At 43.7% G+C, this 19,212-nt stretch overlaps 1 protein-coding gene across 1 annotated transcript; it reads right to left on the bottom strand.

Moving 5' to 3' along the window:
- Window positions 1-1,521: 1,521 nt before the first annotated feature.
- LOC115161761 (adenosine receptor A1) lies at window positions 1,522-19,119 on the bottom strand. The gene is made up of 6 exons (XM_029712546.1): window positions 18,600-19,119; window positions 7,788-7,993; window positions 7,063-7,286; window positions 2,982-3,077; window positions 2,118-2,767; window positions 1,522-1,856 (listed from the first exon to the last, which is right to left on the bottom strand). The coding sequence occupies exons 2-6, from the start codon at window positions 7,977-7,979 to the stop codon at window positions 1,522-1,524; spliced, it is 1,497 nt and encodes a 498-aa protein (XP_029568406.1). The 5' UTR covers window positions 7,980-7,993; window positions 18,600-19,119.
- Window positions 19,120-19,212: the final 93 nt, after the last annotated feature.

The raw sequence follows: 19,212 nt of genomic DNA, 5'->3' as shown, positions 1-19,212 counted from the left end.
TTACATGAGACAAAGGTCCCTAATGGACTGACAAAATATGGTGGCTATACACAATGAATGAAGAGGGGTGGGGAGAAGAAAGAGGGAGAAAAGGGACACTTATTATGGACACATTCTATAACTATTCTCCCATGAATCATATACTTTGCACACAAACCGCTGCCCATTTGGTGTAAGAAATCATGAATGTATTTACGTGTGAAATGCCTTCGTTCATCATTTATCACTTTCGGAACCAATCCTTCTTGGAAAAGGGTTTTGGTGGGGTTTCCTGTGGGTGTAAGGCTCTGATTGTCCACAAGAGGGCACAATGTCCTCCTTCTTAGTTGTCTGGTCTCCATGGGTGTTCATTCCTCAGAACAGCTAATCAGCTGTACCAGTGATTGTCTGAGATGAGCTTCTCGCCTCTTCCCCCTCTTGTTGGCATTCCGGATTCAGACCACGATGGACATGAGCTGAAGCTCTTCGTCTCTCTGGTCCAAAGGAAGGTGAGTTAATTTCTTCACCTCGTGTTGAGGTTCAAAGCGTCAACCGTTCAAAACGTGCAGCTCTCCACCTCATGTTTCCTGGTCTAATGTTAATTTCGTTGGCAATGCTTCTTATGCACTCTCGTCAAAGGAGACGGCTCCGTCCGTCCGTCACACTCTCCAACTTCACTCGGGGCGTGGCTACTTACTTACGAACAGTTCATAGGAGATGGATTCTCTTATACCTCATAAAATCACATTCCTACCTTAACAAAAATGCTTGAATCATTTTTCATATTCTATGCACAATGTATTCGATGGAAACTTGACAGATAAGTTACAGTATTTCATCCATACAGTTATTAATAACATCTCAAAATGAAAAGCAATATTATATTCGTTTTCCATATCTCCCCATTGACCATTCCCCACATTCTTTATGTTAGAATTATTGTTCCATTATCCACTTTTTGGACGTTAGAGCAAAACTCTCTGGAGACAAAGGGACATTCCTTGAGCCAATACTGGAGGGTAAAGAGAGAAAGTCTCCCTCACTTGTAATTTACAATAGGGTGTGAACGGTCGATCATCCAGCAGCTCCCCCTCTCCCCTCTGTGGGGGAGAGAGAGGCCTGGTTACTGTCACCCCCCCCCCCCCCCCCCACTTGACTAGCCTCATCGAGAACCAGCCGTGACAACAACAGGACTTTGGCGACATGGCAACGAGAGACTACTACTTGACTGACCCAGAATAATTAAACTACTTGATGAGACTGACACAGAAATTAGAGAGTATGAAGCGTTGTTGTCATTGAAGAATTTGCTTTTATTTTAATTTGCCATAATGTACAGAGCTTGTCTGCTAAATAAACATTACAATCCTCTGGATGAGATATCTGACTGTGTTATGTTGTGTGTGTGTCATTAAGTGTGTGTGTGTGTGTGTCATGCAGTGTGTGTGTCATGCAGTGTGTGTGTGCAGCAGAGCGCCCTCAGTGTGTGTGTGTATCATACAGTGTGTGCAGCAGAGCGCCCTAAGTGTGTGTGTGTGTGTATCATGCAGTGTGTGTGCAGCAGAGCGCCCTCAGTGTGTGTCTGAAGGACCTCATGCGATAGGCGTAGAGCAGCGGGTTAAGGGCAGAGTTGGCGTGGGACAGCAGTATGGCTGCCAGGGTGAGGGGCAGGGGCACATGACAGCGCGGGCACATCAACGTAACACAGTTCAGGAAGTGGAGAGGCAGCCAGCACAGCATGAACAGGAACAACACCAGGAATAGAGAGGTGGCCTTCCTCACCTCACGACGCATACGCACCGCTCGTTTATACTCGCTGCCGCCGGACCCACACCTGGCTTTTACTGGACCTCGAGACTCAGACTTGGATTCACTGGCTACCACAGACCCAGAATCAGTTCTAACACACCCACTAGCATGGCTAGTCATCTCCCCAGTATTTCCACTCCAACTCTCACCCTCTGGCCATTTATTCCCAGCTCTTCCCCACACTGCTACCCCACTAACACCCCAAGCCTCAACCCTAGTCCTCTTTCCAGCCCCAGCCTCAACTCTAGTCCTCTTTCCAGCCCCAAACTCAACCCTAGTCCTCTTTCCAGCCCCGGCCTCATCCTCTCTGCTCCCAGCCCCAGACCCACAATCCCTGGTATCAGGTCTGGCTGGTCCCCTCTCTCCATCCCTGGTATCAGGTCTGGCTGGTCCCCTCTCTCCATCCCTGGTATCAGGTCTGGCTGGTCCACTCTCTCCCTCCCTGGTATCAGGTCTGGCTGGTCCCCTCCCTCCATCCCTGGTATCAGGTCTGGCTGGTCCCCTCTCTCCATCCCTGGTATCAGGTCTGGCTGGTCCACTCTCTCCCTCCCTGGTATCAGGTCTGGCTGGTCCACTCTCTCCCTCCCTGGTATCAGGTCTGGCTGGTCCACTCTCTCCATCCCTGGTATCAGGTCTGGCTGGTCCCCTCTCTCCATCCCTGGTATCAGGTCTGGCTGGTCCACTCTCTCCATCCCTGGTATCAGACCTGACTGGTCCACTCTCTCCATCCCTGGTATCAGGTCTGGCTGGTCCACTCTCTCCATCCCTGGTATCAGACCTGACTGGTCCACTCTCTCCCTCCCTGGTATCAGGTCTGGCTGGTCCCCTCCCGGCTGCGATGCGTCTGAGCTGCTGTCTGACCGTGAGGAAGATGTGACCGTAGATGATAAACATAACCACCAGGGGAACCAGCACGCAGCCCAAGAAGTTGAAGTAGACCATATAACTCAAATCGACCACACAAGGGAACAGACAGGCCCTGCAAAAAAAAAAATAGTGAAGAGATTACACTTTTAATTTTAATTTAATACAGCATTATTTTTGATAGAAATTAGTTAGCGTATCATTTAAATTTCAAAGTTCAAGTAAACCATATATTGGTGACAACCAAGTAGTTACAGATTGTAAGATTAACATTTAAATACAGATTTAAAGATGAAAAAGGTTCAACAGTGTAATGTTATGACACGTACCCAGAAGGTGGCAGTGATCCGTGCCAGCCCATCAGAGGGATGGAACCAGAGAGTAGGGCCAGACACCAGGTGAGGATCAGGGCCAGCCGGGCGTTCCTGATTCATTTTTATTTTTGGAGGTAAAACAATTAGAACGGTTTAAATACAGTTTTAAAAAGTACAAAAGGAACCCAGAGGATGACACATGAAAGTGTAAAAACACTTATTTTCAATGTGGTTCTGGGTGTCGGCCAATGCAGGACATAACACATACATGGAAATACACAGGAAAACACATGGCTAGCAGCTAACTAGCCCTATCCACCTGGGTGGACTATGATCAGCAGCTAACTAGCCCTATCTACCTGGGTGGCCTATGATCAGCAGCTAACTAGCCCTATCTACCTGGGTAACCTATGATCAGAGGCTAACTAGCCCTATCCACCTGGGTAACCTATGATCAGAGGCTAACTAGCCCTATCCACCTGGGTGGACTATGATCAGCAGCTAACTAGCCCTATCCACCTGAGTGGACTATGATCAGCAGCTAACTAGTCCTATCCACCTGGGTGGACTATGATCAGCAGCTAACTAGCCTCATCCACCTGGGTGGACTATGATCAGCAGCTAACTAGCCCTATCCACCTGGGTGGACTACGATCAGCAGCTAACTAGTCTACATGCACCTGGGTGGACTATGATCAGCAGCTAACTAGCCTCATCCACCTGGGTGGCCTATGATCAGCAGCTAACTAGCCCTATCCACCTGGGTGGACTATGATCAGCAGCTAACTAGTCTACATCCACCTGGGTGGACTATGATCAGCAGCTAACTAGCCTCATCCACCTGGGTGGCCTATGATCAGCAGCTAACTAGTCCTATCCACCTGGGTGGACTATGATCAGCAGCTAACTAGTCCTATCCACCTGCGTGGACTATGATCAGCAGCTAACTAGCCTCATCCACCTGGGTGGACTATGATCAGCAGCTAACTAGCCCTATCCACCTGGGTGGACTATGATCAGCAGCTAACTAGCCCTATCCACCTGGGTGGACTATGATCAGCAGCTAACTAGCCCTATCCAACTGGGTGGACTATGATCAGCAGCTAACTAGCCCTATCCACCTGGATGGCCTATGATCAGCAGCTAACTAGCCCTATCCACCTGGGTGGACTATGATCAGCAGCTAACTAGCCCTATCCACCTGGGTGGACTATGATCAGCAGCTAACTAGCCTCATCCACCTGGGTGGACTATGATCAGCAACTAACTAGCCCTATCCACTGGGTGGACTATGATCAGCAGCTAACTAGCCCTATCCACCTGGGTGGACTATGATCAGCAGCTAACTAGCCCTATCCACCTGGGTGGCCTATGATCAGCAGCTAACTAGTCCTATCCACCTGGGTGGACTATGATCAGCAGCTAACTAGCCCTATCCACCTGGGTGGACTATGATCAGCAGCTAACTAGCCCTATCCACCTGGGTGTTCTATGATCAGCAGCTAACTAGCCCTATCCACCTGGGTGGCCTATGATCAGCAGCTAACTAGCCCTATCCACCTGGGTGGACTATGATCAGCAGCTAACTAGTCTACATCCACCTGGGTGGACTATGATCAGCAGCTAACTAGCCCTATCCACCTGGGTGGCCTATGATCAGCAGCTAACTAGCCCTATCCACCTGGGTGGACTATGATCAGCAGCTAACTAGTCCTATCCACCTGGGTGGACTATGATCAGCAGCTAACTAGCCTCATCCACCTGGGTGGACTATGATCAGCAGCTAACTAGCCTCATCCACCTGGGTGGACTATGATCAGCAGCTAACTAGCCCTATCCACCTGGGTGGACTATGATCAGAAGCTAACTAGTCTACATCCACCTGGGTGGACTATGATCAGCAGCTAACTAGCCTCATCCACCTGGGTGGCCTATGATCAGCAGCTAACTAGCCCTATCCACCTGGGTGGACTATGATCAGCAGCTAACTAGTCTACATCCACCTGGGTGGACTATGATCAGCAGCTAACTAGCCTCATCCACCTGGGTGGCCTATGATCAGCAGCTAACTAGTCCTATCCACCTGGGTGGACTATGATCAGCAGCTAACTAGTCCTATCCACCTGGGTGGACTATGATCAGCAGTTAACTAGCCTCATCCACCTGGGTGGACTATGATCAGCAGCTAACTAGCCCTATCCACCTGGGTGGACTATGATCAGCAGCTAACTAGCCCTATCCACCTGGGTGGCCTATGATCAGCAGCTAACTAGCCCTATCCACCTGGGTGGCCTATGATCAGCAGCTAACTAGTCCTATCCACCTGGGTGGACTATGATCAGCAGCTAACTAGCCCTATCCACCTGGGTGGACTATGATCAGCAGCTAACTAGCCCTATCCAACTGGGTGGACTATGATCAGCAGCTAACTAGCCCTATCCACCTGGATGGCCTATGATCAGCAGCTAACTAGCCCTATCCACCTGGGTGGACTATGATCAGCAGCTAACTAGCCCTATCCACCTGGGTGGACTATGATCAGCAGCTAACTAGCCTCATCCACCTGGGTGGACTATGATCAGCAACTAACTAGCCCTATCCACTGGGTGGACTATGATCAGCAGCTAACTAGCCTCATCCACCTGGGTGGACTATGATCAGCAGCTAACTAGCCCTATCCACCTGGGTGGACTACGATCAGCAGCTAACTAGTCTACATGCACCTGGGTGGACTATGATCAGCAGCTAACTAGCCTCATCCACCTGGGTGGCCTATGATCAGCAGCTAACTAGTCCTATCCACCTGGGTGGACTATGATCAGCAGCTAACTAGCCCTATCCACCTGGGTGGACTATGATCAGCAGCTAACTAGCCTCATCCACCTGGGTGGACTATGATCAGCAGCTAACTAGCCCTATCCACCTGGGTGGCCTATGATCAGCAGCTAACTAGCCCTATCCACCTGGGTGGACTATGATCAGCAGCTAACTAGCCCTATCCACCTGGGTGGACTATGATCAGCAGCTAACTAGCCCTATCCACCTGGGTGGACTATGATCAGCAGCTAAATAGCCCTATCCACCTGGGTGGGCTATGAGCAGCAGCTAACTAGCCTCATCCACCTGGGTGGACTATGATCAGCAGCTAACTAGCCTCATCCACCTGGGTGGACTATGATCAGCAGCTAACTAGCCCTATCCACCTGGGTGGACTATGATCAGCAGCTAACTAGCCCTATCCACCTGGGTGGACTATGATCAGCAGCTAACTAGCCCTATCCAACTGGGTGGACTATGATCAGCAGCTAACTAGCCCTATCCACCTGGATGGCCTATGATCAGCAGCTAACTAGCCCTATCCACCTGGGTGGACTATCATCAGCAGCTAACTAGCCCTATCCACCTGGGTGGACTATGATCAGCAGCTAACTAGCCTCATCCACCTGGGTGGACTATGATCAGCAACTAACTAGCCCTATCCACTGGGTGGACTATGATCAGCAGCTAACTAGCCTCATCCACCTGGGTGGACTATGATCAGCAGCTAACTAGCCCTATCCACCTGGGTGGACTACGATCAGCAGCTAACTAGTCTACATGCACCTGGGTGGACTATGATCAGCAGCTAACTAGCCTCATCCACCTGGGTGGCCTATGATCAGCAGCTAACTAGTCCTATCCACCTGGGTGGACTATGATCAGCAGCTAACTAGCCCTATCCACCTGGGTGGACTATGATCAGCAGCTAACTAGCCTCATCCACCTGGGTGGACTATGATCAGCAGCTAACTAGCCCTATCCACCTGGGTGGCCTATGATCAGCAGCTAACTAGCCCTATCCACCTGGGTGGACTATGATCAGCAGCTAACTAGCCCTATCCACCTGGGTGGACTATGATCAGCAGCTAACTAGTCCTATCCACCTGGGTGGACTATGCTCAGCAGCTAACTAGCCTCATCCACCTGGGTGGACTATGCTCAGCAGCTAACTAGCCTCATCCACCTGGGTGGACTATGATCAGCAGCTAACTAGCCCTATCCACCTGGGTGGACTATGATCAGCAGCTAACTAGCCCTATCCACCTGGTTGGCCTACCTGGGGCTCACGATCCTCTGGTACTGGAGCGGCAGCAGGATGGCCACGTAGCGCTCTGCGGCTACCGCTAGCAGGCTGAGGATGGAGCTCTCGGTTAGCACGATGAGCACGCTGAGGAGGAGCAGACACAGAGGCAGGTTGTGGTGCGGCAGACCCAGGTCGGTCAACACGGCACACGGGATCGCCAGCACGCCCACAAAGATGTCGGCCATCGCAAGCGACACCTGGGAAAGGGGATCGAGGAGAGATATATTTCTTCCTGGGTTCTTTTGGGTTTCTATTAGCTCATCTTCTCCACAGAGTTAGATAGAGGATTCATTTTTGTATGTGTGCCATTATTGCATTTGTAAAGTAGTACATTTTCTTCTCGTGTTTGAAAAAAGTGTACGGTTAATATTGGTGATTTACCTCCACCTGCAGTGCTGGTGTACTGAACCAAATCTTGTCGTTAATTTATTGTGGCCACTAGGTGGCGGTGATATAGCATCAAGCCATTTACTAACCACAACAATCCAATTTGAAGACAATACTCAGACCATTGGCTGATCGCTCCCAACCATAGGAATCCCCACCCAGTTGACTACTTTAAAATGGTGGAAGTCCTGAATGGCAATGCCCATGCTAAAACAGGTTTTATCCATCCAGAGTCAACTATCTATCTCTATGATCTTCCTGCTTCCCATAGGGACCTTTTTAACAATGTAACACGTTTCTCAGCCTCTCACCAGGAAGTAGTTGGTGACGGTGCGTAGCTTCCGGTTTTGGTTCACGGCCAGACAGACCAGGATATTCCCAGCGATAGCGAGGAGAGCAATGAGCAGCTCAGCGGCGATGTAGGGCCAAGTAATACCGGGGACGGGGACGTGGCTACTGGAGAGTTGGAATGCATCACATCTATCCCTGGTACTGATGTTCATACTGATAATACTACCTGTTGATAAACACACACAAAGTAAAATACAGTTCATGTTCAAAACATTTTATTACACTTTTTCCTTCAGCTAGCAGGCTTGCGTTTACCTAGAGCTGGTTAAAAGGTTAGGCTATGTTAAAGAGGATAGAATTGAGAGACAATGGTACCTGTGTACCTGACTGTTAAGATAGACCCTCCTCCTCCCACTGTCACTCAGCTGTCTTCTGACCTGTAGTCTACAGACTGAAAACACTACCTCCCACCGTCACTCAGCTGTCTTCTGACCTGTAGTCTACAGACTGAAAACACTTCCTCCCACCGTCACTCAGCTGTCTTCTGACCTGTAGTCTACAGACTGAAAACACTTCCTCCCACCGTCACTCAGCTGTCTTCTGACCTGTGGTCTACAGACTGAAAACACTACCTTCCACCGTCACTCAGCTGTCTTCTGACCTGTAGTCTACAGACTGAAAACACTACCTTCCACCGTCACTCAGCTGTCTTCTGACCTGTAGTCTACAGAGTGAAAACACTTCCTCCCACCGTCACTCAGCTGTCTTCTGACCTGTAGTCTACAGAGTGAAAACACCTCCTCGTGATTCTTTAATCTGCCTATTCCTTGTGCTCACCTGCTAAGCCGTGAAATCGACCCTGACTATTGACAAGCACACACACAGACACACAGACACAGTGTGCATTTCTATTTAACCAGTCTGATAGTGGATGGAAGTTCATTCAAACAGCAGCTGGTGATGAATAGATTAATTTTCTTTCAACGGTCGATTGTATGTACAGTATGGACAGAATATTCAATGAAAACAATCCCTCTAATAACATCCCAGAAAACCAAAATTGGTTCTGTGAAAGTGTAACAGAACATTTGTTAGGTCACGGCAAATGTTCTCATAACACAAAAACGGTCTAGTTGTGCTTATGATCATAGAATGTTTGTATAAAACATTTGCCTGATGTTGCAAGAATGTTCCTAGAACACATTTAATCTGTTATTTAAAAGTTCCCAGAATGTTTCATTAGGTTGTGGGAACAGTCTGATGGGAACATTGTGGGAACATCACAAAAACGGTCCAGTTGTGTGGATGATTCTACAATGTTTCTTTTTAAAAACAGTCACCTGATGTTACAAGAACGTTCCCAGAATGCAGTTCTCCCTTAAAAAGGTTCCCACAAATATTATTTAGGTTGTGGGAACATTGTGGAGATATGACAAGAGATATGTTCCTAAAACACAAAAACATTCAAGTTCTGTTGACATTCAGATAATATTTTTATCAGGGTGCACAAACAATTCCTTTGATGTTGCTAGAACGTTGACAGAACAACGTTTCACTTCTTTATAGGTTTCCCAGAACATTAAAACCTCTTTAGCCTAGGGGGCAGTATTTTCACGTCCGGATGAAAAGCGTGCCCAAAGTAAACTGCCTGTTACTCAGGCCCAGAAGCTAGGATATGCATATGCATGGTAGTATTGGATAGAAAACACTCTAAAATGTATAAAAAAACTGTTAAAATAATGTATGTGAGTATAACAGAAATGATTTTGCAGGCGAAACCATGTGCACAATCCATCCAGGGAATTATTATTTTGAGGTCATTGTGTTTTCCAATGCTTTTCTATGGGAAACCTGGCTTCCACTAGATATCAACAGTCTTCAGAAATTGTTCGATGTTTTTCTTTTGAGAAATTAAGAAGTTGTCCTATTCTTTCCATCTGTCACTCAGATAGACTCAAGTCTTTTGGTGCGCGTGAACAGGAGTGCGCTCCTCATTTTTCTTCGGTATTGGAAACAGTTTATCCCATCTTAAATTTTATTGATTATTTACATTTTAGGGTACCTGAGGTTAGATTAGAAACATTGTTTGAAATGTTTGGACCAAGTTTACAGGTAACTTATTAGATAGTTTGTAGTCATGTTGGGCGAGTTGAAACCGGTGTATTTCTGAATCAAACGCGCCAAATAAATGGACATTTTGAGGATATAAAGAAGGAATTTATTGAACAAAACGACCATTCATTGTGTCACTGGGACATTTGGGATTGCAAAAAGATGAAGGTCTTCAAAGGTAAGGCATTTATTATATCGCTATTTCTGACTTTCGTGTCACACCTGCCTGGTTGCAAAAAGTTTTCATGTTTTTGTATTCGGGGCGCTGTCCTCAGATAATCGCATGGTGCTTTCACCGTAAAGCTTTTCGAAATCTGACACAGCGGCTGGATTAACAAGAAGTTAAGCTTTATTTTGATATATTACACTTGTATTTATATGAATGTTAAATATTTATATTTCAGTAGTTTGAATTTGGCGTGCTGCAATTTCACCAGATGTTGTCAAATCTATCCCGCTAACGGGACTCGAGCTTAAGGGATCCCTAAGAGGGTCCCTTAACAATTAACTAGTTTGTGGGAACAGTGTGGGTACATTACAAAAGATAGGTTCTCAAAACACAAAATATGCTCAGTTGTGATGACATTAATACAATGTTTAAGTTAAGTTGCACAGCACATTCCTATAATGTTGACAGAACACCTGGTCTAAGTTATTTAAAACGTTCCCAGAACATTTAAATAAGTTATGGGAGTTGTTCTTGGATGTTGCAATAATAATATTCCCACAATGTTCCACAATTTCCAAACAAGTCAGATTTTATGACGTTCATAGCATATTTGTTTTAGGTTTAACATAATATTTCAATGATGTTCACGCAATATACGTTTTACCTTGTCTTGGAGGTCCTCAGAACATTTCGAAAATGCTATACGTAAGTTTTGCCTAATATTACCACAACATTCTCAGTATGCAAATACATCCCCAATATGTTTCTCTATAGACTGGAATACATCCCCATTATGTTTCTATCCAGACTGGAATACATCCCCATTGTGTTTCTCTATAGACTGGAATACATCCCCATTATGTTTCTCTATAGACTGGAATACATCCCCATTATGTTTCCCTATAGACTGGAATACATCCCCATTATGTTTCTATCCAGACTGGAATACATCCCCATTATGTTTCTCTATAGACTGGAATACATCCCCATTATGTTTCTCTATAGACTGGAATACATCCCCATTGTGTTTCTCTCCAGACTGGAATACATCCCCATTATGTTTCTCTATAGACTGGAATACATCCCCATTATGTTTCTCTATAGACTGGAATACATCCCCATTATGTTTCTCTATAGACTGGAATACATCCCAATTATGTTTCCCTCCAGACTGGAATACATCCCCATTATGTTTCTATCCAGACTGGAATACATCCCCATTATGTTTCTCTATAGACTGGAATACATCCCCATTATGTTTCTCTATAGACTGGAATACATCCCCATTATGTTTCTATCCAGATTGGAATACATCCCCATTATGTTTCTCTATAGATTAGAATACATCCCCATTATGTTTCTCTATAGACTGGAATACATCCCCATTATGTTTCTATCCAGACTGGAATACATCCCCATTATGTTTCTCTATAGACTGGAATACATCCCCATTATGTTTCTATCCAGACTGGAATACATCCCCATTATGTTTCTCTATAGACTGGAATACATCCCCATTGTGTTTCTATCCAGACTGGAATACATCCCCATTATGTTTCTCTATAGACTGGAATACATCCCCATTATGTTTCTCTATAGACTGGAATACATCCCCATTATGTTTCTCTATAGATTAGAATACATCCCCATTATGTTTCTCTATAGACTGGAATACATCCCCATTATGTTTCTCTATAGACTGGAATACATCCCCATTATGTTTCTATCCAGACTGGAATACATCCCCATTATGTTTCTCTATAGACTGGAATACATCCCCATTATGTTTCTCTATAGACTGGAATACATCCCCATTATGTTTCCCTATAGACTGGAATACATCCCCATTATGTTTCTCTATAGACTGGAATACATCCCCATTATGTTTCTATCCAGACTGGAATACATCCCCATTATGTTTCCCTCCAGACTGGAATACATCCCCATTATGTTTCTCTATAGACTGGAATACATCCCCATTGTGTTTCTATCCAGACTGGAATACATCCCCATTATGTTTCTCTATAGACTGGAATACATCCCCATTATGTTTCTATCCAGACTGGAATACATCCCCATTATGTTTCTCTATAGACTGGAATACATCCCCATTATGTTTCTCTATAGACTGGAATACATCCCCATTATGTTTCTCTATAGACTGGAATACATCCCCATTATGTTTCTCTATAGACTGGAATACATCCCCATTATGTTTCTATCCAGACTGGAATACATCCCCATTATGTTTCTCTATAGACTGGAATACATCCCCATTATGTTTCTCTATAGACTGGAATACATCCCCATTATGTTTCCCTATAGACTGGAATACATCCCCATTATGTTTCTCTATAGACTGGAATACATCCCCATTATGTTTCTCTATAGACTGGAATACATCCCCATTATGTTTCTATCCAGACTGGAATACATCCCCATTATGTTTCTCTATAGACTGGAATACATCCCCATTATGTTTCTCTATAGACTGGAATACATCCCCATGATGTTTCTATCCAGACTGGAATACATCCCCATTATGTTTCTCTATAGACTGGAATACATCCCCATTATGTTTCTATCCAGACTGGAATACATCCCCATTATGTTTCTCTATAGACTGGAATACATCCCCCTTATGTTTCTATCCAGATTGGAATACATCCCCATTATGTTTCTATCCAGACTGGAATACATCCCCATTATGTTTCTATCCAGACTGGAATACATCCCCATTATGTTTCTCTATAGACTGGAATACATCCCCATTATGTTTCCCTATAGACTGGAATACATCCCCATTATGTTTCTCTATAGACTGGAATACATCCCCATTATGTTTCTCTATAGACTGGAATACATCCCCATTATGTTTCTCTATAGATTAGAATACATCCCCATTATGTTTCTATCCAGACTGGAATACATCCCCATTATGTTTCTCTATAGACTGGAATACATCCCCATTATGTTTCTCTATAGACTGGAATACATCCCCATTGTGTTTCTATCCAGACTGGAATACATCCCCATTGTGTTTCTATCCAGATAGGAATACATCCCCATTATGTTTCTCTATAGACTGGAATACATCCCCATTATGTTTCTCTATAGACTGGAATACATCCCCATGATGTTTCTATCCAGACTGGAATACATCCCCATTATGTTTCTCTATAGACTGGAATACATCCCCATTATGTTTCTATCCAGATTGGAATACATCCCCATTATGTTTCTATCCAGACTGGAATACATCCCCATTATGTTTCCCTATAGACTGGAATACATCCCCATTGTGTTTCTCTATAGATTGGAATACATCCCCATTATGTTTCTCTATAGATTAGAATACATCCCCATTATGTTTCTATCCAGACTGGAATACATCCCCATTATGTTTCTCTATAGACTGGAATACATCCCCATTATGTTTCTCTATAGACTGGAATACATCCCCATTATGTTTCCCTATAGACTGGAATACATCCCCATTATGTTTCCCTATAGACTGGAATACATCCCCATTATGTTTCTATCCAGACTGGAATACATCCCCATTATGTTTCCCTATAGACTGGAATACATCCCCATTATGTTTCTCTATAGACTGGAATACATCCCCATTATGTTTCTATCCAGACTGGAATACATCCCCATTGTGTTTCTCTATAGACTGGAATACATCCCCATTATGTTTCCCTATAGACTGGAATACATCCCCATTATGTTTCCCTATAGACTGGAATACATCCCCATTATGTTTCCCTATAGACTGGAATACATCCCCATTATGTTTCTATCCAGATTAGAATACATCCCCATTATGTTTCTCTATAGACTGGAATACATCCCCATTATGTTTCCCTATAGACTGGAATACATCCCCATTATGTTTCTCTATAGACTGGAATACATCCCCATTATGTTTCTATCCAGACTGGAATACATCCCCATTATGTTTCTATCCAGACTGGAATACATCCCCATTATGTTTCCTTATAGACTGGAATACATCCCCATTATGTTTCTATCCAGACTGGAATACATCCCCATTATGTTTCTCTATAGACTGGAATACATCCCCATTATGTTTCCCTATAGACTGGAATACATCCCCATTATGTTTCTCTATAGACTGGAATACATCCCCATTATGTTTCTATCCAGACTGGAATACATCCCCATTATGTTTCTATCCAGACTGGAATACATCCCCATTATGTTTCTCTATAGACTGGAATACATCCCCATTATGTTTCCCTATAGACTGGAATACATCCCCATTGTGTTTCTCTATAGATTGGAATACATCCCCATTATGTTTCTCTATAGACTGGAATACATCCCCATTATGTTTCTCTATAGACTGGAATACATCCCCATTATGTTTCTCTATAGACTGGAATACATCCCCATTATGTTTCTCTATAGACTGGAATACATCCCCATTATGTTTCTCTATAGACTGGAATACATCCCCATTATGTTTCTATCCAGACTGGAATACATCCCCATGATGTTTCTCTATAGACTGGAATACATCCCCATGATGTTTCTACCCAGACTGGAATACATCCCCATTATGTTTCTGTATAGACTGGAATACATCCCCATTATGTTTCTCTATAGACTGGAATACATCCCCATTATGTTTCTCTATAGACTGGAATACATCCCCATTATGTTTCCCTATAGATTAGAATACATCCCCATTATGTTTCCCTATAGACTGGAATACATCCCCATTATGTTTCTATCCAGACTGGAATACATCCCCATGATGTTTCTCTATAGACTGGAATACATCCCCATTATGTTTCTCTATAGATTGGAATACATCCCCATTATGTTTCTCTATAGACTGGAATACATCCCCATTATGTTTCCCTATAGACTGGAATACATCCCCATTATGTTTCCCTATAGACTGGAATACATCCCCATTATGTTTCCCTATAGACTGGAATACATCCCCATTATGTTTCCCTATAGACTGGAATACATCCCCATTATGTTTCTCTATAGACTGGAATACATCCCCATTATGTTTCTATCCAGACTGGAATACATCCCCATTGTGTTTCTATCCAGACTGGAATACATCCCCATTGTGTTTCTATCCAGACTGGAATACATCCCCATTATGTTTCTCTATAGACTGGAATACATCCCCATTATGTTTCTCTATAGACTGGAATACATCCCCATTGTGTTTCTCTATAGACTGGAATACATCCCCATTGTGTTTCTCTATAGACTGGAATACATCCCCATTATGTTTCTCTATAGACTGGAATACATCCCCATTGTGTTTCTATCCAGACTGGAATACATCCCCATTGTGTTTCTCTTCAGATTTAATGGTAATTCACATGTGCAGGTGATATAGAGATACATTGTATTTTAATTCATAGGAAATTTGAACAGCATTTCATCATACAAACACAACAATATATATATATATGTTGACAATCTGCACATGTGTGGTTTGAACATGAAATGTTTGGTTCTCAAGCTAATCTTTTATCCTCTGCGCCACCAGGGAAACTCACTTACAGCTTATTTGTTCAGTATATAGCCATGTTGTCAATCAGGAATGCCATGCTTCCTGTTTATCCTTCTCAGACATAACTAACCCAGAGAAATACTGGTAACTGGGTTATTCACCATCTTTATAAGTTGTGTATTCCTGGGCCCATATTTAAAAAGGTATCCAAAACTATGAGTGCTGATCTAGGATGACTTTTGCTTTTCAGATCATGAAAAATAAGACACAGGGGCTCATATCAAGCATCTAAAAGTAGGAATTATAGATTTACAAATCCAGTCAGAAATGCAGAATTTAGACTAACTGTAATAACTATAAAAAAAAACGTTTTAACATTATGTAAAACAGGGGCCTCCAACCTTTTCTAACATGAGAGTTACTTTTAAAAAATTAAATGTGAGCTAGTAATTTTTTTTCTAGCTTTCAAATAGTCACATTCTTCTCTTCTCCCCTGCAACTCTTCCTGGGTCCTTAGTGTACTATATTGTCAACTATTCCCAGGGTCATTAGTGTACAAGAGACAGTAGTACACCATGTTATCAACTCTTCGCAGGGTCCTTAGTGTACAGTCGTGGCCAAAAGTTTTGAGAATGACCCAAATATTAATTTCCACAAAGTTTGCTGCTTCAGTGTCTTTAGATATTTTTGTCAGATGTTACTATGGAATACTGAAGTATAATTACAAGCATTTCATAAGGGTCAAAGGCTTTTATTGACAATTACATGAAGTTGATGCAAAGAGTCAATATTTGCAGTGTTGAGCCTTCTTTTTCAAGACCTCTGCAATCCGCCCTGGCATGCTGTCAATTAACTTCTAGGCCACATCCTGACTGATGGGCAGCCCATTCTTGCATAGTCAATGCTTGGAGTTTGTGGGATTTTGTTTGTCCACCTGCCTCTTGAGGATTGACCACAAGTTCTCAATGGGATTAAGGTCTGGGGAGTTTCCTGGCCATGGACCCAAAATATCGATGTTTGGTTCCCCGAGCCACTTAGTTACCACTTTTGCTTTATGGCAAGGTGTTCCATCATGCTGGAAAAGGCATTGTTCGTCACCAAACTGTTCCTGGATGGTTGGGAGAAGTTGCTCTCGGAGGATGTGTTGGTACCATTCTTTATTCATGGCTGTGTTCTTAGGCAAAATTGTGAGTGAGCCCACTCCCTTGGCTGAGAAGCAACCCCACACATGAATGGTCTCAGGATGCTTTACTGTTGGCATGACACAGGACTGATGGTAGCGCTCAGCTTGTCTTCTCCGGACAAGCTTTTTTCTGGATGCCCCAAACAATCGGAAAGGGGATTCATCAGAGAAAATGACTTTACCCCAGTCCTCAGCAGTCCAGTCCCTGTACCTTTTGCAGAATATCAGTCTGTCCCTGATGTTTTTCCTGGAGACAAGTGGCTTCTTTGCTACCCTTCTTGACACCAGGCCATCCTCCAAAAGTCTTTGCCTCACTGTGCGTGCAGATGCACTCACACCTGCCTGCTGCCATTCCTGAGCAAGCTCTGTACTGGTGGTGCCCCGATCCCGTAGCTGAATCAACTTTAGGAGATGGTCCCGGCGCTTGCTGGACTTTCTTGGGCGCCCTGAAGCCTTCTTCACAACAATTGAACCGCTCTCCTTGAAGTTCTTAATGATCCGATAAATGGTTGATTTAGGTGCAATCTTACTGGCAGCAACATCCTTGCCTGTGAATCCCTTTTTGTACAAAGCAATGATGATGGCATGTGTTTCCTTGTAGGCAACCATGGTTGACAGAGGAAGAACAATGATTCCAAGCACCACCCTCCTTTTGAAGCTTCCAGTCTGTTATTCGAACTCAATCAGCATGACAGAGTGATCTCCAGCCTTGTCCTCGTCAACACTCACACCTATGTTAACGAGAGAATACCTGACATGATGTCAGCTGGTCCTTTTGTGACAGGGCTGAAATGCAGTGGAAATGTTTTTTTGAGACTCAGTTCATTTGCATGGCAAAGAGACTTTGCAATTAATTGCAATTCATCTGATCACTCTTCATAATATTCTGGAGTATATGCAAATTGGCATCATACAAACTGAGGCAGCAGACTTTGTGAAAATTAATATTTGTGTCATTCTCAAAACTTTTGGCCACGATTGTACTATATGACCAACTCTTCCCAGGGTCCTTAGTGTACTATATGACCAACTCTTCCCAGGGTCCTTACTGTATATGACCAACTCTTCCCAGGGTCCATAGTGTACTATATGACCAACTCTTCCCAGGGTCCATAGTGTACTATATGACCAACTCTTCCCAGGGTCCTTAGTGTACTATATGACCAACTCTTCCCAGGGTCCTTAGTGTACTATATGACCAACTCTTCCCAGGGTCCTTAGTGTACTATATGACCAACTCTTCCCAGAGTGTGCAAAGCTGTCATCAAGGCAAAGAGTGGCTACTTTGAAAAATGTCAAATATAAAATATCTTTTGAATTGTTTAACACTTTTTTGGTTGCTACATGATTCCATACCCGTTCTTTCATAATTTTGATGTCTTCACTATCTTCACTACTAGAATATAGTAAAAATAAAGAAAAACCCTGGAATGAGTAGGTGTGTCCAAACTTTTGACTGGTACTGTAAGCTCATTCTAGTAGTTCTACTACTGTATTTACTACTATACTTTTGTTTTTACGCAGTTTTTTGGCTGGTTATGACACCTACACAAGTGTGACAAAAACCACCAAAAAAATTCAAAAGTGTTTTTTCCCTGCCAACAAGTTTCCATTAGTTTGAAAGTTTGTTTCTTAAATCCTTTGTTGTTGTTGTTGTAATGAATTCTCTAAAGTCACGAATGAGTAGCTGTCCAAACTTTTACTGGTACTGTATATTATAATAATGTTTTTTTTCTTCACATTTCAATGAATATGTATTTGGCCGTTTTTCACCATGCCTATACATCACACAAGACAAGGAGGATAGGAAAGAGAAAATCAATCATACGATATACAAGAAAATGAAATGTACTTACTTGAGTCACCTAGAGGTGTCGTCACGGCAGGAGCTGCGCACTGTCCAGTCCCCTCCTGTCTTTCCAGTGTGGGGTGAAGACCATTCTAGAACACTCAGAACACTCAAAAACACTAAGGCAACTCTAGAACACTCAAAAACACTAAGGCAACTCTAGAACACTCAAAAACACTAAGGCAACTCTAGAACACTCAAAACCACTAAGGCAACTCTAGAACACTCAAAAACTCTAAGGCAACTCTAGAACACTCAGACTGGATCTCAAAGATGACTGCAGAACACTCGGGATGGAACACTGGACACTAATTGGGAACTAGCAGATATCACCTGAGGATCAGTATGTCCACATCCCTGGTGTATGTTTCTCTGTGTGTGTGTGTGATTAGAGATTAATCACAAAGCACACTCCAACACAATGACTACTTCCTCTGTATAATCCTAACAACCCTTTCACCTGCTGCACCTGGGAGAACTGAGAAAAGAGAGAGAGGGGGGGGGGCAGGGAGAGAGAGAGAGGGAGGGGGGAAAGAGAGATGAGAGATGGAGGGGGTAGGGGCAGAGAGAGAGAGGGAGGGGCAGAGAGAGATAGAGGAAGGGGGAGGGAGAGGCATAGA

The sequence above is a fragment of the Salmo trutta genome, chromosome 25 (assembly GCF_901001165.1).
Source record: "Salmo trutta chromosome 25, fSalTru1.1, whole genome shotgun sequence".
Taxonomy (NCBI): Eukaryota; Metazoa; Chordata; class Actinopteri; order Salmoniformes; family Salmonidae; genus Salmo; species Salmo trutta.
This window is presented reverse-complemented; position numbering and strand designations above follow the sequence as displayed.